The sequence below is a fragment of the Zootoca vivipara genome, chromosome 2 (genome assembly GCF_965207765.1).
Source record: "Zootoca vivipara chromosome 2, rZooViv2.hap1.1, whole genome shotgun sequence".
Lineage (NCBI taxonomy): Eukaryota > Metazoa > Chordata > Lepidosauria > Squamata > Lacertidae > Zootoca > Zootoca vivipara.
The window spans coordinates 21873340-21900553 of record NC_142584.1 but is presented as its reverse complement, the minus strand read 5'-3'; the positions used below and the strand labels follow the sequence as shown (position 1 = coordinate 21900553).

Genomic DNA, 27214 nt, shown 5'->3' with positions numbered 1-27214 from the left:
TTCAGCACTCTTCCGAAAGGTCCCCCCTCTCTCTGATCAGGTCTGTGATCCTGCTTTCCTGGGGTTACTTTTTGGGCATCCAGCATCACTCTTATTGAGCGTAGCTAGCTGACAAGAAGGCACAAATGGCCTTCATTAACAAGTCATTCATTAACTTGCTCCAACTTTTACAATGAAATATAGAGTGCAGCTCTAGCCAACATGCAAATGATTGTAGCATGCTAGATTTGGACACTTATGTTTTCTTTGCACTTTCTGCTTCCAACTGTTTAGTGGTTTGCATTCTTTTCTCTACAGCTTTGCAAATCAGTTCCATGAGCTGTACTGTTTCTAATGTTTTCTGATTTGTGTGTTGGTGGTAGTACATAAAATGTTTTTGATCGCTTTTATTTTAAAATCAACTCTGCATGTTGTGATGTTAGACACCTTGACTTTTGGGGGTGTTCTGCCTCAGGTTTGAGCTAGCTGTCTCTAGATATACAGTATGTTCTATGCTGATAGCCAACACAGTGTTAACATTTCTGCTCTTGTTTTTCATGCATTAGGATTTGCATCGATTTATGGCTGTAGAGTTTCAGAAATAGATGAAATGCTAGATATAAGAAAGGTAATTGGAGTCTGCCAGCAGTCAGATATATATTTTGATGTATTAACCGTGGAAGAGAATTTATCAATAATAGCTGCGGTTAAAGGAATACCTCCCAATGATATGATACAAGAGGTGAGTGCAGGATAATGACCATATTCCATTATGCTTTCATAAATATATTCCATTACACTACCATATTTTCTGTAAGCCATCTTGAGCCTTAAGGGTTGGGCATTTAACATGAAATACTTCTTGTCCTTGGTTTAAGGTCCAGAAAGTTTTACTCGATTTGGATATGCACCCCATTAAAGATAACCAAGCTAAAAAACTAAGTGGAGGACAGAAAAGAAAACTGTCGGTTGGATTTGCAGTTCTTGGAGATCCAAAGGTAAGCACCAGAAGGTCAAAATGGTTGATTGATACAGTAATAATATGTAATTTGTATACAAGAAATGTGTTTCTCTGCACTGCTTGTATGCTAAAGTAGTTGATATATAAAATCAGTTACATGGCATATTTATTATTTGAATTTGTGCACCCATTCTAGTAATTGTTGAAACTAGAGATGGAAGCATCTGACTGTCTTATAGTGGCATCTCACAAAGTTAAAGGAATCCAGAAGGATGCAGATTTCAGTATGAACCCCAGGTCTAGTCTGCAAATTGGTTAAGGGGTATCTGTCTTCAAATCCTAGTTTGTTGGGTAGCTATTCCAGCTCTAGTTGAAATGGATCAAGGTAGTCTCTTCCTGTTCAATTCTGACAACGTGCTTGCCCATCTCTCAGTACCAACCATGCCAGAAATGTGGGCAGGGCCACTGGGACAGTCTAGCAAAAGATCTGTGAGCCAGATGCTTGCCGTGCTGGAGCTGTATTTCCAACTGTATGTCAAGAGTGTTGTTGTTGTTGTGTAATGGGGATGTTTTATCAGAGTTAACCACCTATATCAGGCATCCCCAAACTTCGGCCCTCCAGATGTTTTGGACTACAATTCCCATCATCCCTGACCACTGGTCCTCTTAGCTAGGGATCATGGGAATTGTAGGCCAAAACATCTGGAGGGCCACAGTTTGGGGATGCCTGACCTATATTTACCTGCGTGCATTTATTAATTTTTTTACATCTGTACTAATATGGCTTTGTTCATTTGCCATATGGTCCTCAACTTCCTGTTACCAACATTGAGGTCGTTGGTTTGCATTTTTTCATTGTTGCTGATCAGAGCCAGTTTAGCATCTGCATATGTATTTAAGTCATATTTAAGATGCATATTTATTTGAGGCAATCCTACATAACACGAGGCCTGGAGGCCTATTACATCCCTTCCTTCTGAGTGTTTGAAGCCTCCTAGGATAATTCCAAGCACAGTTGTTTGCAGTTCTCTTCCCACTACTTTGTGAAAGCATCTTAGGCACTTTTATACATAACGCCAGATGCAGTTCCTTCGCATACAGTGTCATAATTATAACATTTGTAATAATTGTTGCAAGCCCCAGAACAGGGGAAAGGAGCCCATGACATGGTCAATGGCCCAGGTTTTAAGAAAGGCAATACTGGCACGGTTGGGTTAGGACTTCTGATCATCTTTTCCCGCGTCAACAGGGCTGTGTTGAATAACATAAGAAATGAGCTAAAGAGCCATTCACAGTCCATCAGAAGTGGTGACAGTACTGAAGAATGTCTTGTGTCACTACATCTACATTGCTCTGGGAATGGTTCCAACATTTCTCATCCAAATTCCTCCCCAGAGTTTTTGGAGTTCTTTACTAATGGAAAGGTTAATGAGAATGTGGAGCCAATAATGCCAGAATCTCTGATGTTGTTTGATTTGTACTTCTGAACTGTGTTTCTTTTTGGTAGGGGTGGCTTTGCCGTAATTATTATAAGGGGTGTGTGTGTGTATGAGACTTCTCAGTTTGCAGGAGCTGAACAGAATGTGTTTCATGAAGCAGAGTGTTTTAGAAATTATTTTATTTTTAGTATATTCCCAAACTACAGGCAGGCAGACTGAGAGCGTGAAATAAAAACTTACAATAACAGGAGATAATGTGCTTGAAGAAAACAGTAGGGTTGCCATATTTCAAAAAGTAAAAATCCAGTCACAAAAGTTGTTGAGCTTTTTTCTTGGGACTTTATCTGATCAAACTGTTCACATATCTGATAGAAGTGTTGATAGTGATAAACAATATTATTGATAAGGGATAACTGTTACTTTCAAAATGAATATCTAGTCCATTGTTTTCCATGGCCAATATTTAGGTATTACTCTTGGATGAACCAACTGCTGGCATGGATCCATGTTCACGGCAAACAGTTTGGAACCTCCTGAAAAATGGAAAAGCCACTCGAGTGACTGTGTTCAGTACCCATTTCATGGAAGAAGCAGACATTGTTGCTGGCAAGTGCAATTTGGGGGCCTTTGTGTTAATACCAGTTTGGTAATATGGCCAGCTTATCGCCGTATGAACTGATATAACTGAAGGTACCTTCTGCTCTTGCTTCTAGATCGGAAAGCTGTGATTTCTCAAGGAATGCTGAAATGCCTTGGCTCCTCTCTGTTCCTTAAAACAAAATGGGGAATTGGCTACCGCTTGAGGTATCTGTAGTCTGAAAGTCTATTTCAATGTGTTCATTATTTTCCACTTTGCCTGAATTTTACAACTGACTTAAAAACTGGAAGTATAATAGCAATGAGTAAACCTGGTAAATATGAACACTAGTTGCTTCATACTGCCTTATTTTCTTTCTTAATTATCACTACAAAGCAACTGTCACAAGGTTATAAAAAAGCATTTGACAGAACAATTCTATGTCTATCCTCTCAGAGTTCCCATGAAATTTAATACCACTTACTCCCAGGTAAGTGAGTACAGGATTGCATTCTGAATAAAATAGTCCCACCTTGTAAATAATAATTAAACATTGTGTGTGTTTGTTTTTCCTTAGTATGCAAATAGACAGATACTGTAACACAGAAGGCACAGCATTTTTGATCAAGCAGCATATCCCTGGAGCCAGTTTGTTAAAGCAGACTGAAGAGCAGCTTGTGTACGCCTTACCTTTTAACGACATGGACAAATTTTCAGGTATACCTCATCTCCCCTTTGAACACCAGTGAAAATTGGGAGAGCAGATGAGGAAAATAATGAAATCCATGGAAAACTCAATTGAAATGGTCTTCAAGAGGAATAACATAGACTTTGGGGCTGTTATGCAAGGAAAAGAGATGGTATTTATTGTGAAAGGGATCAAAACACCCCAAACTGTTGTTTGGTGTGCTTTCTTTTGTATTTTTGTTTCCTTCCTTGGAAAGCTTTTAATAAAAATTATACAGGAGCAAGACAGTTCCCAGAAAACAATAAAAACCCCTCAATTTCAGACACATCTTTGACAGTCTCATAAATGAAGGAAAACATTCACCTTTTGTTTTGTGTGACTTTGGACTGTTAAGCTATATGCAATCATTAAATAATAGTGGCACCAAAGGCTTTTTTGTTGTTGCACTCAACGGCAAACAGAAATAAGGCAACATGATTGCAAGAAGTGTAATAGCTATAAAGCTCAGTGGGAGAAAATAAACTTTGCATGCAGAAATCTCTGGCGCCAGCAGGGTATGTCTGGGAAAGACTTGTGTCTGAAGCCCTGGAGACCCACTGTCATCGTAGACCAGCAGAGAGACATAATACACCCATCCAGATACCTTATTTGGCGCTCGAGACAGGCTATTTTTCTCTAAACCACACTCGCCTGTTCCACCCCTCATGCCATATATGATGTGCAGTCATAGAATTGTAGAGTGTGTGTGTGTCTAATTCACACCCCCACACCCCCCAACAATGCAGGAGTCATAGCTAAAGAATCCCTGGCAGATGGCCGTCCAACTTCTGTTAAAAAAACTTCCAATGAAGGAGAGCCCGCTCGCCTCCGGAGGTAGTCCATTCTACTGTCAAACAGCTCTTGCCACCAAAAAGTTATTCCTAATGCTTAGTCAAAGTCTCCTTGAACATATTTGAGGGAAGGTAAAGATGCAACTCCCTGCTGAAATTGTTTGCAGGCACTTGCAAAGCCCAGTTTGTTTGCCTGCATGGTTTGATTACATCATGGTAATGTCAGGTGATTGACCGGTCAGCAATCCCATCCAGCAGCAATGCATCCAATCCCTGCTGTAGGTAGGGATTGATCAATGGTATAAGACAGCTTCCTACATTTCTATTTCTAAGCAGTAGCTCGGCTGTTGCTGTTGCTACTATTACCACATCCATTCCTGCTTCTTCTTCTCCTTCTACTAGCACTGTTTGCTGATCTAGACATGCATTCCCATTTGGGTGTTATTTCTTACGGCGTTTCCATGACTACCTTGGAGGATGTGTTCCTCAAGCTGGAAGTTGAAGCTGAAATTAACCACACAGGTGAGAATCAATGGCAGTACTTCTTGTAGTAGTACATTACAGAGCAATGATTTGGTGACGGGGGATAAATTCTAAGTTGCCTAACCTGTTATCCTCCTTAGATTTCAGTGCATTTAACTCGGAGCAAGCTGAAGATGAAATGGATGCAAAATCTATGGATGAGTTAGAGCAAAGTCTGCTAATGCTATCTGAGGCACAATCGTGTGTACTAAGCAATAAGTCTCTTTGGAAAAAACAGGTCTCTACTCTGGCAAAAGTTCATTTTCTTAATTTCAAACGTGACATCAAATCACTCACAGAAGTGTAAGTATCTTGGCTTTCTGTTTCTTAGTCCAAAATGTATGAGAGTCAGAAACGGAAATAGGTTAAAAGGTTAAAACAGACCGCAGCCCAGAGTGAAGTCTGCATCTCAGATTGGCGTCTTGTGCTGCAGCACCTGATAGGGAAATAGTGAGTACAGCATGTGTGTGTGGAGGAATTGCTATTGAGTCTGTTCGCTGCTTCCTATGCTGCACACATGTAAGCGGCACGCTGCATCATTGTGGAGAGTGAAAGGTCTGTGTAGTTTTCCCTTGCGGTATCTCTTGGTGCAAATTAAATTTGGGACTCAAATAGCTAGCATCCAGAAAAGAGAGGGGGGGAGAGAGAGCGTACATACGTACAGGGCCGTCTTAAGCTGATCTTACGCCTTGGCGCAAGGCCCCCTGCTGCGCCCCCCACCCCCACGTTTCCCTCTGGGCGGACCCACAGCACGCAGAAAAGGAGAAGGAGGCATCACAGCAGGCGGGCCGGGCTGCCTGGTCGTCCTCCGGGGCGCCGCTTCCTCCTCCTCCGGCGTGGAGGCCTCTGCTGGGGGGTGCATGCCGCGCAGCGCCTGGCCTCTCGTCCTCCTCGTGCCCCTGGCGGGTGGGCGGTCGGGAGGCAAAGAGCAGGGTGGGCGGCCAGTGGCAGCGCCGGCGCCTGAGGGGTGGCCCACCATGAGGCGCACCGAAAGCAGAATCAGGGAGACTCCTGCCTAGAGTGGAAACAGGCGCATGGTGCCACTCTAGGCAGGAGTCTCGCTGATTCTGCTTCATAGGCAAGAAGAGGAGAGGAAGCTCAATGGCCGCACGCTGCTCCCAGACACCGTTTGGCGCCCCTGGTGGCCAGGTGCCCTTGCGCCACCCAGCCCAGGCCTAGAGACGGCCCTGCATACGTACGTACGTACGTACGTACGTGCATGCATGCGTGCGTGCTAGAGAAACGCAAGGGAGGTGTATACATGCCTCCTAATCCCTATAATGTTCTAGTGTGCCAAGGAGAAGCCAGGAGATAGTTGGGTTAGGGTTAGGGTGTTCATTCAGCCTTATTATATTAGATTATTTCTGCCCTACCTCACCTTTGCCGGCAATATCTGTGCGTATACTTAATGCGCTTAATGCGCTTCAAGAGGGCAGCTTGCCACATCCTGGAAAAAAATGTTTGAAAAGAAGTTCCAGTGAGGAAGTGGTAAATTTCAATCTGTGCACATTATGAAGCATTCACAAGGATAGAGTCGTTTGAAAAGAAATTGTATCATCAAACATCACATTTGGCTGCAAGTTCTCTTACCTAAGGCTTACACGTGAACTTCAGGAAACATTTCCGTCTTACGTTTTAACGATCCAAAGAGAAGGAGCCCACGGAAGGAAAATAAGCGATTGCATTCATGTCATGCTCCAAGAGGGACGGATGGCTATTGCTTGAGACTGGGGGCTTATCCACATTTACCTTTCCTCTCTTTCATGGCATGATCCGTGCCTTAAAGCTGCAGGTCTGAGCACTGTTTCTCTTTTTAATCCTGTGGAGCTTTCCTTCCCCACGCAAACCTGCTCTCTAAAGCTCCATTGGAGCAAGCGTCAATGTGTGGAAAACCTAACTTGATATTGGCTCTGCTTGAGCACTAAATAATGGGTTTTCATGGGGAAAGCTCCAGGACAAAATAAAAAATAAAACTCTCGGACACAAGCACAGACCTGTGCCTAGAAAGAGCAGGGAGAGCGTAAGTGTGGATAAGCCACACTTGGAGGTTGGTTATTCTTGTCATCCTTAAGATATTTCGAATATGTGTTTTCTATTGAGTAAACTTAAGACAGATTAGTGTTTCCAATAAAACAATGCAAAGTCACTTAGAGGTTTTACATAAATTAAAAAGCATACAGATTGTGTTAAATAAAATACATACATACATACATACATACTTACTATGGATACTGACTATTCGGTCTACCTCTGCTGTAAAAGTCACAATTCTTTACACTAATTTGTACCAGCTTTAAGTGTACTTTTTTCTTCTTATTTCAGGTTTTTGCTATTAACAGTGTTCCTTGGTGTTGAGATTTATATGTTCAATATGTATAGGCAGTACTTCAAAAATGCAGTGGTTCCTATTACGTTTTCTCCAGACTTATACTTTCTTAAACCAAATGAAACTCATCATAAATACAAAAGCAGTCTCCTTGTTCAGAACTTCACTGGTAAGTTACATTTCAATTTATTTGCTTTTATTCATTTCACCATCTGGCATTTCAGGGTTTTTTTACTGTACGACATACAGTAGGAATAAATTAAAAGTGTAATTAAGTTTAACAGTAATCAGTGTAATGAATGGTTAGTTTGAGGACAGGTAGAAAAATCAGCCCTCTAGCAAGTCTGGTTTGATCCCCCCACCCCATTCAATCACAAATTGAATTTAAAGATATGTTTTTAGAACTGTATCTGGCCAACTTCATGGGACAGACTTTAAATTGTTTGATTTTTTACCAAAAAGCTGATAGCTTTACAGCAGCATCAGTTAGTAGGCAGGGTATAAATATTTTAAAATAAATCAATAAAATAAGCAACAATGTTTCATAATTATAGTGATTACATGACAGCACAGTTTATACACACACACACACACACACACACACACACACACACAGTGTGTGTGTGTGTGTGTGTGTTAATATATATAAACAGTGTGTGTGTAATAATATATGCACATATTGTCAGTGCTTCAAGGGTCTTGATCTCAGTCATGCACAAAGCAGACCCACTGAAATCATTAACTTTAATTTATTTCAATGTGTTGGGTCTGAGTATGACTTAATTGGAATTCACCCTAAAACTCTAAGGATATTTTGATGTTTATACGGGACTTCTGGAGAACATGAGCCTTCTTGTTTGCTGCAATACCAAAGCTAACTCTAAATGTTCAATAATAATATGTATCTTTGGCATAGCAGGGAATGGGGAAACTCTTTGCATGCAAGGAATCTTTGTGCCTGTGAGACTGACCTTTCACCTTTCTTTATTGACTCAACCTAGGATCAGACATTGATGGCATCATCAGCTCTCTTATAAGCCAGAATGTACGCACAGAAATATTCAATGGCAGTGATTATGTATCAGTTGCTCCCCACAATGGAGCATTAAATGTATCTCATGCAGGCAAGGTGAGAAGAAATGCAGGTTAAATATATTGGTTCTATGTGGGCATTGAGTTTGCGATACACTGTTTGCTGGCAGGGAGTGCAGAATGAAATTTTCTTCCAAGTGGGATAGGGGGGGGTTTTGAAATTTGAAGAGGGAACTCGCCTTACCGTAGAAACAGGGCAGTAGGTCGTGTTCCTTTTTCCTCACTGTCAACCTTGGTGGCAGCAGTAACTCACAGTTTTCTTTAATAGCTCTGATGTTATTTCCTTTCTCCCAGACTGCCCTGGTGTTGTTCCATAAAGTGCTAGGGGGAAGGAATGGTGGCACTAGAGATTTGTAGCTGATTATGCTCTTGTTGTTGTTTTCAGAGCTACATATTTACAGCTGCTTTTAACTGTACCATGAAACATTCTTTACCAGTTATGATGAATATCATTAGCAATCTGTATCTGCACAATTTAAATGTAACAGAAAACATCAGTGTCTGGAGTAGTTCGTTCTTCCATGTGAGTAAATGCAAAGTCCAAAAAAAGTTCTTGTCAAATGAAGTGTTAGAAGAAAGGCAGTTGCATTCCAATTCATTACAAGTTGGCCTTTGTGTACATTGGATTGCATGACTTGGGATCCCCAAAACCAGGCTTGACAGGCATATGTCAAGAATGCTTTGATGGTGTTTCCTGCTCGGCAGGGGGTTGGACTGGATGGCCCTTGTGGTCTCTTTCAACTCTACGATTCTATGATTCTATGATTCTTTACACGTCTTAAATGCCATGTGTTGTGGTCTCCCAGGTATTCCCTGTTTTGCAGTCCTAGTCAGACTGCAAAACAGATTTACTTATTCGTTTTAGTTTTCAAACTTTTATTGTACTGTCTTTCAAAAGAATTAAAAATGCAAAAAAAATTAAAGTTCAAATATGCAAGATTACATAATTGCAAACTAAATATAGCAAAAACAGACTGATTTATCAAGCCACTGTTAGACACCCCCCAAAAAAACCCTTAAAATTATATTTCACAGTGGGTTTTTCCCCTTTGTATTCTAATATTGCAACCTGTTATTTTGCAGAAAATTACTGACAGAGGTTTCATAATGGTGCTGGTTGTTCAAGCTTTGACAGTAGGAGTCACGATAACTGGGTTGCCATCATATTTTTCCATGGACAATGCAGAAAACCACAGGGTAACTTTGTATTAAAACATACTTTAAAAAAAAAGCAATGTGAAATGTCCTGTACATTGGTTCAACACAGTGATTCCTCAGACCAAATTCCTCAGAGGGAAAATCAGGAGTCACCATAGTTATTCCCTTGCCACCTATTTGGCATCATAACTTATTTTAACTGATTTCATACATTGTAGTGAATCAATTCAGGGCAGATATGGTTGTATGTAAAAGTGTTCAATTAGAATAAGGAAATAGCAATATTTATAAAACTCCTCTGTTCAACATAGTTACCAAATAGTATTGTTCAGCTAATTGATACTATGCTGTCATAACTTGGGCTGGTTGTCATGCTGCATTCTAAAGAGCTTATTTATTGGGTTTGATTAGTAGGGTATTCTGGTTCAAATTCATTGCCACACTAGGACTCAGGTGGAAATTACAGATCATTCTGGTGAACTTTCATTTTACCAATCATCAAGAGTCACTTTGCTTTTTCTTCCTCAAACTACACATTTGCTACTACCACCCAAACTGTCCTGTTATTCAATCTCAGAAAAAACCTATACCTGCTCTCTTAATTTTAATGATGCAACTATGTTTCTTTTCTTTTTCTTTTCTGTGTCTTATTTTTGTTTTGTTTTTGCACCATGTATGCCTGTGTTGACCAAACCTTAAGTTCAGAGAGTAAATGCAAATTTAAAAACTTCCAGCCAAACTTTCATATATTCTCTGCAGATGCTTACAAAGAAACTGTCATAAAAGTAATTATTTAGATGGAAATGATCCAAAAGCCTGTATCTTCCTTACACACCATGTTTCTTGTAGTATAAAACAACTCCCGATGTATTGTGGTGTTGTACACTGTTGAGAAGTCTTCTGCTAACTTTCCCACAAAAGTTAACAAACTTTTTCTCCTTTCACAAATGGCTTTTTGGATCCCAACCTCTGGCTCCCTGAAAACCACAGCTATAGTAACTGCAGTTGCAACCTCTTTATTCATTACATTTACCTGGGAGTAAACCACATGGAGTTATATGGAATTTACTTCAGAGTAGACATGAGAGTCTAAATGGGAGTGTATAATTTGGCTAAATGCTACTTATATTTATCCTTTTTTTAAATAAAAAAATCATCTAATTGCATTTGGCCTCAATATTCCTAACTAGGACTGTGCCGGCAGTGGCCTATTGATTCCATGTTGTGCTGCCAGCCATATAGGATGAGTAATAATAAATAATGCTTCTTAATTCCAATGTCTCTGGGTGGGAGGCTGCAGGTATTACCTTTATTTGTTGCTTGCTATTGTTAATGATTAATATTATCTTCAGTGACTGATCTTGGGCTAGGTACTCACTGTTGTGCTCCACTGTAAAACAGGACTAGTGTCCTCTAAATGATATAAATGAAATATAGTGCATATATATATATATAAGTGTATGTGTGTGTTATGCATTTGATTTGCCTTGTAGCCTGTGGCTTGCCTCCCTGCTTTTGCCAGCTGGAGCCACCTGCTTGCATGCATATTAGTTCCTGCTTTCCCCTTGTGGCACGTTTGACTCTGGATTGTGTTGGCCCTGCTATTGTCTGCCAAACCACACAGCTGAGCTGCTGGACTCCGCCCCTAGCCCTACCCAATCCTGTACAGGAATGTCCTTATTTTCACCCATGAAATTTTGGGAGGTAAGTACTCCCTGGTGTGCCATTGGTGTACTTTTCGTTGAGCTGCTCCCTAGTTGTAGATCATTTTAATTTTCTTAATAGGATATGTCCTTCCTCCATCTTGGTTCATTTATCAGTTAGGGGTGTTTGAGGTGTCTTGTTTCAATTAAATTAGAAGGACTCTTGATGTATGTTCCCAATGCTTTTCTTCTAGGAAACCGTATGTTCCAGCCCTACAGATAAGCTAGTGGTCAAGGGCTCAATCACACTTTCATTTGTCCACCACTTTCCTCCAGGAAAACCCCCAGTTTAGCACTGAATCAGAACAAATAGCAATCTGCAGAAAATCTGGTTGCCGTTTGATCTGATTTAGTGCTGAAGAGTGGGTCTGATTTAGTGCTGAAGAGTGGGTTTTCCTGGGGAAAGTGGCAAGGCAAAGGCAAAGCCACTCAGACCCGTATCTATAAAGTACGAGAAGTGTGGGTGAGCCCATAGAATGCTTTGTACTTTATTTTTTTTAAATAGTTCATTCCAGATCATATTATCAAAAGCAAAAGTACAATTGTTGGATTTCCTGTCATTCCCCATATTTGACCTGGATTTTCGTTTATTTTTTGTACCTCTGCAGATCAAAGCCTATACTCAACTTAAGATATCAGGTCTTTATCCATCTGCTTACTGGTGTGGGCAAGCACTAGTTGACATTCTTTTATATTACATTATTCTCCTCCTGATGGTCGGAATCTTGTTTATAGTTCACCATGGAATTATTTTTTTCCCTGAGGAGGCTCTTGCTGTGGTAAGTTTTGTTTTCTTGCAGATACTTTTATCCATTCCTTGCTCCCCTTATTGGCGTCACCTCAACAACAGAAATCCAGTAGGATTCAGAAAAGATTTCCCTATGGCAGGAAGGAACTCTGTTGCTATGGAAAGCCCCACTGCACCTGTTGAAGGTGCAGGCAGGAATTACTAAACTACTGCTGGCAAGAATACCTGGAACCTTTCAAGGGAAGAATAGGGCCAGCGATGGAGCCACTGGATTAAAAATCAGTCTGTTTCCCTTGGAGGAACCTGATCCAGGACTCTTTGCTGCACCATCCACAAAGAATAAAAATTAACTGCCTCAGGTAGGCAGGAGCCGGCAGAACTGTGGATGTGATGGCAAATCTGCTATTCTTCAGCCCTAGTAAAGATTCTTCCCCATGGCACCATTTTATTTAATTCATTTATTACAAAAGCAGAATAACATCGTATTCAACTTGGAGGTTCCCAAAGCATTACAGCAAGACACAAGCCACATAATTCCTAAAATCAACAGAGCAGCAAAGTGAACATAAAGCAGAAATTGTCTGTGTAATGGCATTGTCTGCCATTTTACATGCTGCACTCACTGAAGTGTATTTCAAACATCCTGCAATAAATAATATAGTATATTTATGTTTTTCTGCTCTACCTTTAACCCAAAGAACCACCACCCTTTTGGCTTTTAAATTGGCATAGGAGCAGGTGGTAACACTGTAAATGAATACAGCACACTGCAGGTAGTGAGGAACTTTCAACAATGTGCAATAATTAAGGGAGTCTTTGTATTTCCTTTTTTGTTTTTGTATTAAAAATATGACCCCTGATTTCATTTGCAAAACATTGCAGGGTATTCTAGGGTTGCCATAATTCAAGTTGTTGAGCTTTTGAGGGGGAGGGGCGCAAAGTTGGTCTTTTATTTACAATGGGATCTATTTACAATGGGATCTGAGAACGGAGATGTTCTTTGTAGTTTGAGGGTTGAAGCCATGTGGGCATTTGTTTGTATCTGGAGAGTGCAGAAGACCGCTCTTATTGGGAGGTAAGCTGCCCACTGCTTTGGGTGTCAACCAACCAAATCATATTTGTACTCATTCTCATTAGTTGAGTTAATTGATTTCAGTGGGTCTGCTCTTGAGTATGACTAACATTGGATATAACCCCATATTCTTTTCAGGCAGCCCTAAGTAAAGCACAAACTTTCACCTGACAAAAACTAAGAGCATGAACCCTAATTAGCTCTACCTTCTCCCCTTTGCAGATGCGCTTAACGCTTTGCTCTGCTGCGTCCCATGACATTGCCACCCACAAGAGGCCCATGTGTGCCTGCCATACATAGATCCCCAGTCTTCCTGAAGTCTGCATTCAGGCTACGATCATGTGTAGTTCGCACACCCAGCTCTGTAGCATGGGAGTTCTGATATATGTACAGTGGTACCTCGGTTTACGAACTTAATCCATTCTGGAAGTCCGTTCTTAAACTGAAACCGTTCTTAAACCGAGGCGTGCTTTCCCTAATGAGGCCTCCTGCTGCCAGTGCCCTTCCACCGTTCGGATTCCATTCTTAGACCGAGGTAAAGTTCTCAGACCGGGACACTACTTCTGGTTTTGTGGAGTTCGTAAACCGAATTGTTCGTAAACAGGACTGTTCTTATACCGAGGTTACCACTGTATATGAAACATGCCTACATTGAGCTCCATAACTTGAGTCACCTTCCCTCAGGAAAGGTGACAGATTGTATTCCGTTCTTAATCATTTTGTTCTGTTTTCATGTTATGCTTAACTCCAATTTAATTTTCCCCCTGCAGGTTTTGTGCCTTATTGGCTATGTACCATCGGTAATTCTGTTCCATTATGTTGTCTCTTTCACCTTCAAAACAATACAAAACACCAAAGAATTTTGGTCATTAATTTTTTCAACAGTAAGTAAAAGTGCAGTACTTGATTAATCTTTCCTAGTTCATGCAGTTTAGTATTTTAATTGATTGATTGTTATATTTACAAAATAATTATATATCTTTTTTCATTTGGGTTGTAGCTCAGTCCTGCAAGTGCATAGTTTGCTGTGCAGCATGTGCATGTAGCATGAAACCAAACTTTGCAGCATTAATGATTTGTCTCTTAGGCACTATTTACTGTTCCTTTTATTCTGGATATTATGTTTCACTTTCTTAACAAAAGCAATCTATACAGCTGGTTTTTCAGTTGCCCACATGCACATGAATGCTACAACATTTTTTAAAGATGGATAAAAATAAATCAAAAGGTGCTAATTTTTATTGTAATTATCTTTATTTCTTTTCCCTTTCAGGTAGCCTTGATTTGCGTTATTGTTATTGACGTAGCTTTTATTCAGTCATACGCAATAGCAATTATAATTCACACTTGCTTTTCTATCTTCATCCCAATATATCCTCTTATTGGGTGTCTCATTTCTCTAACAGAGGTAAGTTTGCAGTGAACTGAAACAGTGATAAATTTTGTCTGTAGTTTCAAAAGTCTGGGTTGCATTTGATTAAAATTTCATTCCACATCACTCACTACATGACTTAAGACTAATTATGGGCAACCATAGCTGGGCTCAGGAAACTGAACTATTTTGAAAGTTGGGCAATAGGTAGTTGTTATTTCTTGCAAACAACAATTGTTCATATATAGCATTTGATATAGCAATCTGATTTTAGGGGTATTCCAATAAAAGGGTAATTCAGATTGAAATCCACTTTTTTGTTGGGATTCAGGGTGTGTGTGTGGATTGGGTCGAGGTGTCCATCCATCCAGCCCTGTTGGCCTCCATCTGTATTGGAATTACTTAAGCTATATTCTTATTTTGGTGGACAGGGGGTGCAATAGTTTGGTTTGTCGATCAAACCAGCTAGTGTATACCCTCTGCTATTCAGCAGTAGACTGATCTTTACAATACAGTCATACCTCGACATCCGAAGGTTTCGACTTCCGAAGTCGACAACCCCGGAAGTTTTTTCGCCGCACGCGCCCAGCGCATGCGCAGAAGCGTGAAATCGCGCTTCGCGCATGCGTCGGCCACACGCTTTGACATCCGAAAACCTCGGCTTACGAAGACGGCTGCGGAACAGATCGTCTTCATAAGTCAAGGTACCACTGTACCATGGATTATGAGAGGTGCCATATTTACTTGAATGTAATGCACACCCTTTTCTGGCCAAATTGCACTGTGAAAATTGGGGTGTGCATTAGATTTGATGGCATATTTACATTCGCTAGCAAATGCTTTTTTGGTTTCAAGGTTTTGAATATTGAGGTGCGCCTTAGATTTGATTGTGCATTAGATTCGCCTAAATATGGTATTTGATGGCAGTTCAAGATAGATGTTCTCAGTAGTGACCCCTGACTTTGGAATGCCCTCCCCTCTCAGATGCAAGCAGTACCAACACTGATGGAGTTTCCACACCAGCCTATTCAAGCATTGTACCAAGTGTTGATTCTCACCTTTTTGATCTAGTTATGTTGTCCACATTTTTATTTTGTCCACGCTTTTATTTTAGTTGTATTTAAATGAAATATATTGTTTTTCTTGTGTTTTGATGCTCTCTTTGAAACAAGGAAAAGCAAGTTTGTTTGTTGTAAAAATGTATGCTTTTTGATGAGCTTCTTGCAAAAATCAGTTTGTGGAAGAAATAATTCAAATAAATTAATTGTTTCAAAAAGCATTGTAAAACCATTTGAAAGCATTTTCTAAATGGTAATATTATATAAATGAACTCAGAATGACCTGTAGAAATATGAGGGGGGGAAATATTGAAATACGCATTTTCTATATTGTTAGGTAGCAGAGAAGCTTGATCGAAATATGGAAAGAAATACAGAAAGGCTATTGGTTTCAACAATAGCGGTAGGCATTGTATTTTCCTTTAACAATTTAAGAGATGGGTTGTCTGGATACACTTTTACATGTAATGAGTGTTATTGTTATTTTATTTCATAAAATTTATATATTACTTGAATGTAAAAAAAAAACCTCAAATGAGTTACAAAAAGGTATGGGGCAGGTGAGCATGGTTTGGAAAAAGCTGCCTCATGGGTCATATTTGATCCCCTGGCTGGTCAAGTTTGATCCATGGGCCAAAGGTTTTCCACCACTGATATATGGGGAAGACATGGCAGTAATCATGGTCATTAAACTGAGATTAAAGGGTCCTTTTAGCATTATTTTGCTAAAACATATAGAAGCAATTGTATGCTGGTGCAACTAGTCTTGCTTCTAACACTAGCTGTGAAGAGCAGCCATTTTTTGTGCACTATTCCTGACCCTCCCACCACTGTGGCATATAAATGATAATGAAGGATGTTTAGCACAAGCTGGGTTCAGGCGTCCTACTAATTGCTTAAATAAATAAATAGTTGTAGAGACAACTGACAGATTGGTGCAGAAAGGGAAATGTAATGAAAGTCTTAAGATGCTCCATCTGTCTAATTGTATTGTATATTGCTTTGTGATGCCTCATGTGAAATGTGATAGATGAAGTAAATAATAATACTTTATTTATCATTGTATTTATATTCTACTTTTTCTTCAATGAGTTCAAGGTGGCGTACACACTTACTCTCCCCTCCCTTTGATCGTCTCAACAACCCTGTGAAGTAGGATAGGCTGACAAGGAATGACTGGCCCAAAACCACCCAGTGAGATTCATGGCTGAGTGGGGATTTGAACCCTGGTCTCCCAGGTCCTAGTCCAGCACTCTAATCACTACAACACACTGGCCCTATAAGCTTACCTTACACTGTTTTGTGGGAAGAGAGTGGAGGAATGTGCAATCCAGGAGGGGGGGGGGGATGCATCTAGGGTCCTTTGCAAAGGAGAAAATCCATTTTATTAAATGTGCTTATTCCTTTCTTCTCTTTTAGCCCTACTTGCAATGTGTCATTTGGCTCTTCCTTCTACGCTATCTTGAGGTGAAATGTGGAGGAAAGTCAATGAGAAATGACCCATTTTTCAGGTTGGTATGCCTCTATTTACAGAACTGAAATTTCTACACCAAGGCAGAGTTAGTCAGTAGTGAACTGCAACAAGGCATGCACTTCAAAAGTATACACATTAAAAGGCTCTTGGTCCATGGAGAAGTGACCACTTGCTGATGTTTAGGGCTTAAGGGAGGGCTGGAGTTATTACTCAGATAGGCGTTTAGGGATGACAGTGAAGCAATTGGAGTCCAAGAGTTTGCCCTGGGATCCTTGCAATGCCACAACTTTTTCTGTACATGATTTAAGAGTTGTGTCCTTGACATCCTTTCTGACACTATTAGGCAAACTAAAATATCACAAAATAGTGTGTATGCTTTCCTAGTTTGTGGATCAGACAAATATATTGTAGCCATCAGCACCAGAGAGTTTATATGAACTTTCTCCCAAGTCAAACACTTCAATATGCTTTAGAATGAGAAGGAAAACAAAACCTGAACACCCACCCATCATCCAACCATTTCTTTAGCTGATTGAGTATGTGATGCTTCTTACATCAAAGAGCATTCTTTTTACTGTTGCACACAAGAAACTGAATCAGGGATAAATGGGATATTATCAGCGATTGTAGCATGAATGCTGCCATCTCATTCACCCAATCACTCTTTGATCTAGCAAAATATCTCACTTGTCTATTTTAGGTGTTTTTCTAGCCAATTCTGTCACAATTGGACAGGGAAGTATCAATATGGTTTCATGAAGGTCTACCTGATGGCATTATTTCTGTTAGTTCTATCTGTTCAGAGGTCCCAATCAGCAGATTTTAAAAATATTTCCTTAACGTCAGAACTCCTGTGAAGCTGAAGGCCAGGAAATCGCCAGATGTGCCGTTTGACGAGGATGAGGATGAGGATGTTGTGGCTGAGAGGCTGAGGGTTAAGGAGATGACAACGAGCCAGAGCTGTGAGGAGGTAAATCTTGCTCTTCAGTATCAACCCTGTGAACCTACTGGCACCTGGTTGTATTGTAAGACCTGTATAAGGGGTGATGTGCCTTACCTCTCATATGGTGATAGTCTGTTTCAAAAAACACAACTGCCAAATCATGGGTTATGCACCTTGTTTAACTAACAATCCCTGGTTAGCAGAAGACATGCTAGGTTTATGGGAACTGAAAGTAAATGCCCACGAAATCCTTCTCCTGGCTGCACAGGAGGAGGAGAGGTAAGCATGTGAAGATGAGGTAGCAAGAAAGCATGGTTTAGTTTTCCATGTGCATTATTAATTAAGCTCTGTTATCTTTTGTTTCACTAGAAACCTGCAATTTTGGTCAGCAATTTACATAAAGATTATGATGAAAAGACGGATTTTCTTCTCGGAAGAAAAATAAAGAAGGTGGCAACCAATCAGGTCTTCTTTTCTGTAAAAAAAGGTTAGTGTTGAAGCAGTTGTAAAAATAAAAGTCGGGAATATAAAATGCATCATCTCATTAAATAGAACTGCACATTTTTCGTGTTTGACTTTTCTTTTTCAGGAGAAATTATGGGACTGCTAGGCCCCAACGGAGCTGGGAAGAGCACACTGATTAATATGTTGGTGGGAGAAGTAGAACCAACCTCAGGCCAGGTATTCAAGTGCAACCTAAAGTTGGTGTCACCCTCTTCCATCTAGAACAGGTTTCATAGCTCAGGCTGTAGTCCCTTTTTTTTCAGAAGGTGAAAAATGTTATTTCATACTGAGGATCCATATTCATTTTTGGATATTTCTTTCCAGCTGGCACATAAATAACTAAACCTCAGCTAGATGCCCAAATAATATTATGAAAGAGTGGTGTGCCCATTATTGGAAATCTTTGTGCATATGAATTTTCAGTGTCTATAACTCCTTTTTTGTTTCATAGATAATCTAAGAACTATGAAGTGGGGGGAGGGGTCACAAGACCTACAAAAATACATGGTTGAGAGTTGTGAAGAGACTCATGTTTGCTTTGCTTCTAAAGCTAATGCTTTTAGAGGGGGTACAATGGGTTTTCCGTTCATACGATATATGGCTTAGATTCAGAAATAGGCATGGGATGTTGTGACTACCCATAGGAAGGTCTTATCCCAGATGGCTCCTGGTATATAAAAAGAATGATCATGTAGTAAAACCAAACTAAATACTCATGAACATTTCTAGTCATTTTTTAAAAAAATTAACTTTCCATACAATCAACTTTTATGCATTTTAACTGCAAACTTTATGTAAAAATATTGAATAAGGACTGGTATATTCACAGGTGCTGATGGGAGATTATTCTTTAGGCGAAAATAACAAGGATAGCTCCATGAGATTTATGGGATACTGTCCACAGACAAATCCACTCTGGCCTGATATTACATTGCAGGAACATTTTGAAATCTATGGTGCTATCAAAGGAATGAGTGAAAGTAACATGAAAGAATTCATAAAATGGTAAATGAATATTTTAAACACTTTGTTTACATTCAAAGAAGTTTCTTCTCTCTTACTTTGGTACAATGTCTCTCTGAAAATGGTTGTTAGCGTCAACTTTAAAAAAAAAAAACACCACATGGATTCTTGTAGATATACAGGTGTACCTAGAACATAAATTTGCATCATTTCATTTTTAGGCTGATGAACACTGTAGTTCAGATTCTGCTTTCTGTTATGTATCAAAATCTTCTGTGCTAGTTTGAAAGGTAATTTGTAGTCAGCAGTCTAAGTTACAGACAAAATTGTGAGGTTACAAAGACTTTTTGTGGTCACATCTCTTAAAACACTATTAAAAAACACTACCTATGGCATCTTGATTATTTTTGTAGGGAAGATCAATCCAGGTAACACCACAAATAGTTTAAAGTTAACTGGAGGTCAAATAATACTAGCTAAAACAAAAATATCATATGAAGTAATTTACTTGAAAAAGAACTAATGAGCATATGCTAAAGTTCTCTAATGCTGGATTCTTAGAATATTTAACACTGTATACTTTTGTTTTCCTTCAGCATTTCCCATGCACTTGACCTCAAGGAACATCTACAGAAAAGAACAAAGGACCTTGGAGTAGGAATCAAACGAAAGGTATTTGATTGTTGTTTCTAAGTTGAATTGCTAAACCAAAAATCCAGGGTCAATAAGCCTGGATATGCATAACCACTGTGAATCCACACATTCTTGTTTCGTAGGAGCGGCAAAACAAACCGTTGCTTATTATTGTGTGCAAACCCAGAAACTATGGTTAATCGCCAAAGCAGGCCAGGGAGCATTAAGCCCCCCCAAAAATTTGAAGGTAGTTTCCAGGTTTGCTCATAATGGAAAGTTGTGCTAAACCTTGGCTTGTTCTGCCACTGGTAGGAAGGAAAGGAGCAAAGTAGTAGGAAATGGTCTGCATGATGATGCACATCACTTGTGCATATCCCAGATTTCAGTCAGGATTTTTGGCTTGGCATTAATGTTCAAATGCAGCCAATGGTGCACTGTATAATGTTTACCCTTCCCTCCCTTCTCTTTCAGCTATGCTTTGCTCTTAGTATGCTTGGTAACCCTAATGTGACTCTATTAGATGAGCCATCTACTGGTATGGACCCTGTAGGGATACAGCAGATGTGGTGAGTAATATGATGGAGCCTCTACGTGGAAAGCAATATCACATTTATGTGTGCGTTGCTTGTATTATAACCGTGCTTTGCTTCCGCTTCTGAACAGTAGGCTCAGCCTTTTTGTATCTTTACAATATACATATCTTGAAGATACGTGCACCAGGCATCCCCAAACTTCGGCCCTCCAGATGTTTTGGACTACAATTCCCATCATCCCTGACCACTGGTCCTGTTAGCTAGGGATCATGGGAGTTGTAGGCCATAACATCTGGAGGGCCGCAGTTTGGGGATGCCTGATCTACACCATATTATTGGCTGCCTTCTTTTTAATGCTATAGGTGTATTCATTATATATAAGACAGATGTTAACAGGGCTAAAACAAACCACATCCCATGAAGAGTTTACGGTCAAAATTGAGTGTGGCATTGGGGAACACTATTAGCTTATCCTTTCCACCCTCTTTGCTGTCTCCTCTCTCATGTGGACCAGCCATAGGCAATCCTGGCCCGCCAGATGTTTTGGGACTACAACTCCCATAATCCCTAGCTAACGGGACCAGTGGTCAGGGATGATGGGAATTGTAGTCACAAAACATCTGGAGGGCCAAGTTTGCCACTGGTTGTCCTTTTTCTTTCACAGAACTTCCATGGCACCAGCTGCTTGTCATGACTAAGTGCTCATCCAGATTGCCTTTTGTGCCATGTTTCTAAGGCACAGGTTTAAAGTTCTAAGCGTGTCCTGGCACTTCCCCCAGGAAAACCTGCATTTCACCGCTGAAGGGCAACTGGGTTTTCCGTGAATTGCCATTTGCTCCGATTATGTAGGTTTTCCCAGGGAAAGCACCAGGACAAAAAACAAAGCAAAACGCTAAGACATGGGCCTTTAAAGGGAAGACCCGTGTCTGGAAAGTGCAACGTAACAAGAAGTCTGGATGATTCCTAAATGTCAGAGGGAATGTGAGGAGAGAATGCATTTGGTGGCTACTCACAGTATACCACCGCCTGTACATTTCCCATCCTCTCTGTTTCATCCCCCACTCACTTGCGGAAGATCCAGCAGATGATCTTATGCCCTTTATATGTAACTGCACACAGAAAGAGCAACAATTTGAACTTATTCACTATAGGAAAGCAATCCGGGCAGCCTTAAAAAGTAAGGAGAGAGCAGCTATTCTGACAACTCATTATATGGAAGAAGCAGAGGCTGTGTGTGATCGAGTCGCAATCTTGGTGTCTGGAAAATTAAGGTACCTTCTTGGCATCTTGAGTGAAGCAGCTCAGATTTTTATTGTTAAAATAATAGATTTTGGCATTAAATTCTTTTTTGTTTGTCTGTCTCTCTCTCCCCTAAAACTGATAGGTGCATTGGTACAGTTCAACATCTCAAGAGTAAATTTGGCAGAGGATATTTCTTAGAAATGAAATTAAGAGAAGTGCCGGATTTACAGCAGAAGGAGCGTCTTCAAAGAATGGTTTTGCGCATCTTTCCAAACGCAAGTTGCCAGAAAAGGTAGAAATCAATAGTTGAAGTTTCTGAGCATCAAAAAGAAAAAGTGCTTAACATTCTTTTTTCAAGCAATCACTTTAAAAATAAAAGCAGAGAGAAAATCTTACAATTATAAGAAAACAAAACACTATTGGCAAAATGTATTATTTTTCTATGTACACTTGTACTCTTGTACACTTTGGGCTTTGAATAATGCTTACTAGAGAAACATATCTTATAGACCCGAGGTTCTGGAAATGTGCCAAGGCCCACCAAAGACACTGGCATAGTAAAGCAACCAGCATTCCCCTTGTCTATTTTGCTATCATTTACCCAGCTGTAGCTACAGAAGGCAGGAAGCTGGCATTCCTGTCAGCATTTGCTGTTATGTGCCAAGGATCTGTCCAGGCATGGAGTTCACTACCCCCCCACCCCCTTCAGCTTGGCTGACTCACTCATCATTTTCTTGATGCGATGGGAGCAAAGTGGTGCACATCTAAGACTGGTGCTGATTTAAGCTCTCTCCTCAGTGTTCGATTGGAAGAACCCTTAATTACACCTATGGTTAAACAACACATTTTCATTCTCAAAATAGATGGAACTTGCTACATAGAAGGTTTCATCAATGAATGCTAGTTTGATTCAGAGTTATTTTACCTGTTTGGCTACATTGTACAAAATGCTTAGCTCCTGCAACTTTACTCAAAGCAATTTTGTGATTCTCATTTCTGCGTAGTGGTGGTGGTATGTACTTGTGTCTATTTTGTGTGTGTGTTGCAGCATTGCCTCTATTTTGGCTTACAAAATTCCAAAGGAAGATGTCCACTCGCTTGCAGTATCTTTTTCTAAACTGGAGGAAGGTGAGGCAACAATTTACTAAGTAGAATCTTCATCATCGGGTTCTAAGCTATCCATCCAAATCTCATAGTAATCTGAATTCACCCTGCCAAACTCCCATACTGTAAACAACACATTCCTTTATCCAAATGTTAGATTACTACAAGCTTTTATCATCTCCCAGGCCATTTGCCGTGGTGTGTGTGCCGCCGCCTTCGTCCCTTGCTTTTGTGAGGCATAGTAAAGTCAGAGCATGTTGTCTCCTGAGAAATAAACTTGCCATTCCCTTAGGGCCATAAGGTATCAGGCTGTAGTGTCCTTAAGCATTTAAATCCACTGCACTATAACTTGACAGTGGCTTTCCCATTGAGGACAGCTGGGTTCCTTCACCCCTGTTATGGCCACTTCTGGCCATACTGATTTTAGTTTTGTGTGTGTGTGTTCTTTTGATGCCTATGATTGTAAATACTTCTTTTTAACATTTCTAACAGCAAGACATGCTTTTAATATTGAAGAGTACAGCTTTTCTCAAGCAACACTGGAACAGGTAATTTAACCGTTTTTCAAGAGCAGAGCATGCCAGCCCTAGAAAATAAATTTGAAATGCTGTGTTTCCATTTACAGTGGTGCCTCGCTAGACGAAATTAATTCGTTCCACGGGTCAATTCGTGTAACGAATTCCTCGTCTAGCGAGTCCCGGTTTCCCATAGGAATGCATTGAAACTTAATCAATGCGTTCCTATGGGCTCCTATGGGGACTGGCGGCGGGGTAGGCAGGCGCTTGCTCTGTTGCCTGCCTGCCTTCCCCACCGCCTGTCACACGAAGATGGGGGGCGCTGCTTGCTGGGGCTTGTCAACCCCGGCAAACAGCGCCCACCGATCTTTGGATCTGTCCCCCAATGCGCTACGGCTCGGAGAAGCAGGCAGGGAGACAGCAACAGCCCGCAGCTTCCCGGACTGTTGCCATCTCCCTGCCTGCTTCCCCGAGCCGAAGCGCATCGGGGGAGGGAGCCAAATTCCTCCCCTTCTTCCCGCTGCTGCCAAGCCAGTCCCTGAGCCGAAGTGCGGCGCGGGAGGGGGCTTTTCGTTGTTTGCCTCCCCCTTGGGGGAATGCAAACGGCGAAAAGCCCCCGCTGCTGACTGCCTTCTGCTGGGGGACTGGCTGGGCGACAGCGGGAAGAAGGGGAGGAATTTGGCTCCGCTTTCCCACACACACACTGCCCGGGGATCGGACGAGGCTTGAGAAGCCTTGTCCCATCCCCGCAGTGTCGGGCGGGGGGGGGGGGGGAAAGCGGAGCATCCTCCGCTTTCCCACACACACACTGCCCGGGGATCGCCTCGTCCCATCCCCACAGTGTCGGGCAGTGGGGGGGAAAGCGGGATGTCAAGCCCTCTACGATCCCCCGCTGTGTGTCGGGCGGGATGGGGGGGAAAGACAGGAAAGATCCTGCCTTTCCCCCCCATCCCGCCCGACACACAGCGGGGGATCGTAGGGGAGCCAGGCGGGTCTCTTTGCTGTGAGGGGGCAAAGCGTCAGCAGCGGCTCAGCGCACCCCGGGCAAAGAGACCCGCCGCCATGGACGCGGGTCTCTTTGCCCGGGGAGGTGCACTTAGCCTCCGGGCGCCGCCGGTCAGCTGTTGAGTGGCTTCAGGCCGCTCTCCAGAGGCACACACGCACCTCAGGAGAGCGGCCTGAAGCCGCTCAGCAGGTGACAGGTGCAGTGGAGGCGGCCCCAGGCGCCCCGGCTTTCTCAGGGAAGCCAAGCAGACACGTAGCCCGCCCTCTTGCCTTCCCCGAGAAGGCAGTCAGCAGCGGGGGCTTTTCGTCGTTTGTGTTTCCCCAAGGGGGAGGCAAATGACGAAAAGCCCCCGCAGCTCACTGCCTTCTTCCCGCTGTCGCCCAGCCAGTCCCCCAGCCGAAGTGCGGCGCGGGAGGCGGCTTTTCGTCGTTTGCCTCCCCCTCCCCCTTGGGGGAACGCAAACGGCGAAAAGCCCCCGCTGCTGACTGGCTTGGCGGTGGCGGGATGAAGGGGAGGAATTCCTCCCTTCTTCCCATCGCCAAGCCAAAGCCGCCTTCCCTCGGCAGCAGCCACCGATCTTCCTCTGCTTCTCCCGCCACCGCCTGGCACAAAGCCGGTTTCGCTTCCCTCGGCAGCCGCTGCCTGGCTTCAGATGGCGGCTGCCAAGGGAAGCAGCTGTGTGCCAGGAGGCGGCGGGAGAAGCGGCTCCTCCGCTTCTCCCACTGCCGCCTGGCACAAAGACATCGGACGGGGCTTCAGAGAGGCGCAGCGCTTCTCCGAAGCCCCGTCCGATGCTCCCGAGTGTCCATGGCGTGGTAGTGGGGGGAGAAGTGGGGGAACGGATCAGTTCCTCCACTTCTCCCCCCCTTCTTCCCTCGCTACAGCCCTTTGTGTTCCGCTGGTCTCTGCCGGTTGCCCCTCACCGGCAGAGACCAGTGGAACACAAAGGGGAACGAACTGCAGCGCAGGAAGAAGGCAAAGGAAGATCAGCTGAGAGGCGGTGACAGCTGTCAGCGCCTATCAGCTGATCTTCCTTTGCCTTCTTCCTGTGCTGCAGCTCATTCCCCTTTGCTAGACGAATGCCCCTAGGTTTTGCAATCAGAGGTTTTTATGACCACATTTCGCAAGACTAAGCGGTGGCCATAAAAAACCTCATCGTCTTGCGAGGCAACCTCCGATCGCAAAACCTATTCGTATAGCGGAAAATTCGTCTTACAGGGCATTCGTCTAGCGAGGCACCACTGTACATTTCTTTTATTAATTATTAAATGACAATTTTATATATTACATTCCTTTTGATGTTTTGTCACATAGTTGGGGGTGTCATCGGGAATTGATCCCCCAGAAGAAAAACCTCTATGTTTATATTTACAGATGATTTGTAATATAGCACTGTTGTCCGGTGGAGATTTAGAAACCTTTACTAGCTTAGAGCACTATTCTGCCTATAGGACTGGGAAGACTCCATGTATTAATTTCATGTATCTTATTCATTTTAGGTATTTATGGAACTTGTCAAAGAGCAAGAAGAGGAAGAGAGCAATTTTGGAACCCTAAATGGAACAATTAGTTGGGAAAGATCCCAGGGGGAGAGAGTAATTTTCTGATTTGTTTCACTTTGCAGAAATTCAAGAGCTTTGCTTGTCAGGGTTTTTGCTAAATATTTGTTTGCTGTGGCTCTAGAGAACAAATACCGTATCTTACAGAGCCTATTCCTGAGCAATTGAGTAAACCTTCTTTGCCTTATGAAATATTATGAAATGCCTTTATTTTCGAATACTCTTGCTACTATTCTAAGACTGGCTTCTTTTTTTAAAAAAAAAAAGTAATAATGAAAACCTATGATTTTATCCTTTTGTTTCGTTCTGTAGTAACGGTGGAAAGAGGGCAATGTACTTAATATTGTTTGCGGGCAATTTATTTTTCAAGAAACTCATAAACTTTATGGAAAGGACGATTGGTCTTACCTGAAGCTTAGATTTAGTGGGTTAGGAAGGGTTCACTGGGTTGGCTAATGATCACGAGCTATTATGAAAGCAGTACAGCAGAATTGTGAATCCCCTCAGTTTGTCAATCTTGCCAAGCAACAGCAGATAGAGCTTGAACTGTAGGAAAAAACAAACAAAAGAAAAAACACCTACCCCCCCCCACCGCTCTTAACATGCAAAATAGAATTAACAGATAAGAGAGAGAACATTAACTGCACAACTCATAGCATATTAACTACGTAAGTGCAAAAAGAAAAGGGAAGGCCATGTGTTCAGACTGCAGGCTGGGCTGGGCTGCAGCGAACCCTCCTAACCCACTAAATCTACGCTTCAGGTAAGACCAATCGTCCTATTTCAGTGGGTTAAGGAAGGGTTAACTGGTTTGGGACTTACCACAGCGATTCCCAACTGCAGTGTGAATACAGTACTAAAGAACCTGATGCAACACCGTGCTACCAAAGGTAGCCTTAGCTGAAGAATACTCGTCCAGTCTGTAGTGCCTAGGGAAGAAGATCATGTTGCCACTTTACAAATATCCAGCAATGATGTGTTTGCAGCAAAGGCAGCATTAGCTGCTGCTGACCTAGTTGAATGAGCATGTTTGCTAGGGTCATTGTTGAAGTGCTTGTTAACTCCTTTATTACACTACAGTACTTTTTCAAAAAAGCAATTGCACTTCCACAAATCCCCTCATCTCAATCAAAAAACAATGGGAGCACAATATGGGTTATGAAATAAACCTCCCTTATCAGCCAAAAGGCGGCAACTCACATTGAAATTTACC

At 41.8% G+C, this 27214-nt stretch overlaps 1 protein-coding gene and 1 long non-coding RNA gene across 6 annotated transcripts in view; one reads left to right on the top strand and one right to left on the bottom strand.

The window, feature by feature from the left end:
* Nucleotides 1–26396, top strand: part of LOC118079651 (cholesterol transporter ABCA5) — a 50809-nt gene extending 24413 nt beyond the window's left edge. For 4 of the 5 annotated variants that reach the window (XM_088661416.1, XM_088661417.1, XM_088661418.1 and 1 more), the window contains 27 exons: nucleotides 546–721; nucleotides 858–977; nucleotides 2847–2985; nucleotides 3093–3183; nucleotides 3534–3673; nucleotides 4877–4996; nucleotides 5098–5299; nucleotides 7319–7491; nucleotides 8324–8451; nucleotides 8800–8937; nucleotides 9498–9611; nucleotides 11884–12054; nucleotides 13866–13979; nucleotides 14369–14503; nucleotides 15863–15928; nucleotides 16945–17036; nucleotides 17846–17969; nucleotides 18312–18429; nucleotides 18532–18623; nucleotides 19276–19451; nucleotides 20006–20081; nucleotides 20514–20608; nucleotides 21727–21846; nucleotides 21960–22109; nucleotides 22866–22945; nucleotides 23414–23469; nucleotides 25942–26396. In XM_088661416.1, coding sequence (XP_088517542.1) covers nucleotides 546–721; nucleotides 858–977; nucleotides 2847–2985; nucleotides 3093–3183; nucleotides 3534–3673; nucleotides 4877–4996; nucleotides 5098–5299; nucleotides 7319–7491; nucleotides 8324–8451; nucleotides 8800–8937; nucleotides 9498–9611; nucleotides 11884–12054; nucleotides 13866–13979; nucleotides 14369–14503; nucleotides 15863–15928; nucleotides 16945–17036; nucleotides 17846–17969; nucleotides 18312–18429; nucleotides 18532–18623; nucleotides 19276–19451; nucleotides 20006–20081; nucleotides 20514–20608; nucleotides 21727–21846; nucleotides 21960–22109; nucleotides 22866–22945; nucleotides 23414–23469; nucleotides 25942–26049 — 3314 coding nt within the window. In that variant the 3' untranslated portion in view covers nucleotides 26050–26396. The remainder of the gene's footprint in view (nucleotides 1–545; nucleotides 722–857; nucleotides 978–2846; nucleotides 2986–3092; nucleotides 3184–3533; nucleotides 3674–4876; nucleotides 4997–5097; nucleotides 5300–7318; nucleotides 7492–8323; nucleotides 8452–8799; nucleotides 8938–9497; nucleotides 9612–11883; nucleotides 12055–13865; nucleotides 13980–14368; nucleotides 14504–15862; nucleotides 15929–16944; nucleotides 17037–17845; nucleotides 17970–18311; nucleotides 18430–18531; nucleotides 18624–19275; nucleotides 19452–20005; nucleotides 20082–20513; nucleotides 20609–21726; nucleotides 21847–21959; nucleotides 22110–22865; nucleotides 22946–23413; nucleotides 23470–25941) is intronic. The other variant, XM_088661419.1, reaches the window with a different exon arrangement.
* On the bottom strand, nucleotides 22003–26960 carry LOC148686768 (uncharacterized). Its single transcript, XR_015948003.1, has 3 exons — nucleotides 26824–26960; nucleotides 22541–22644; nucleotides 22003–22132 (listed from the first exon to the last, which is right to left on the bottom strand). It is a non-coding gene; the product is annotated as an uncharacterized LOC148686768 (long non-coding RNA).
* Between the last annotated feature and the right edge of the window lie 254 nt (nucleotides 26961–27214).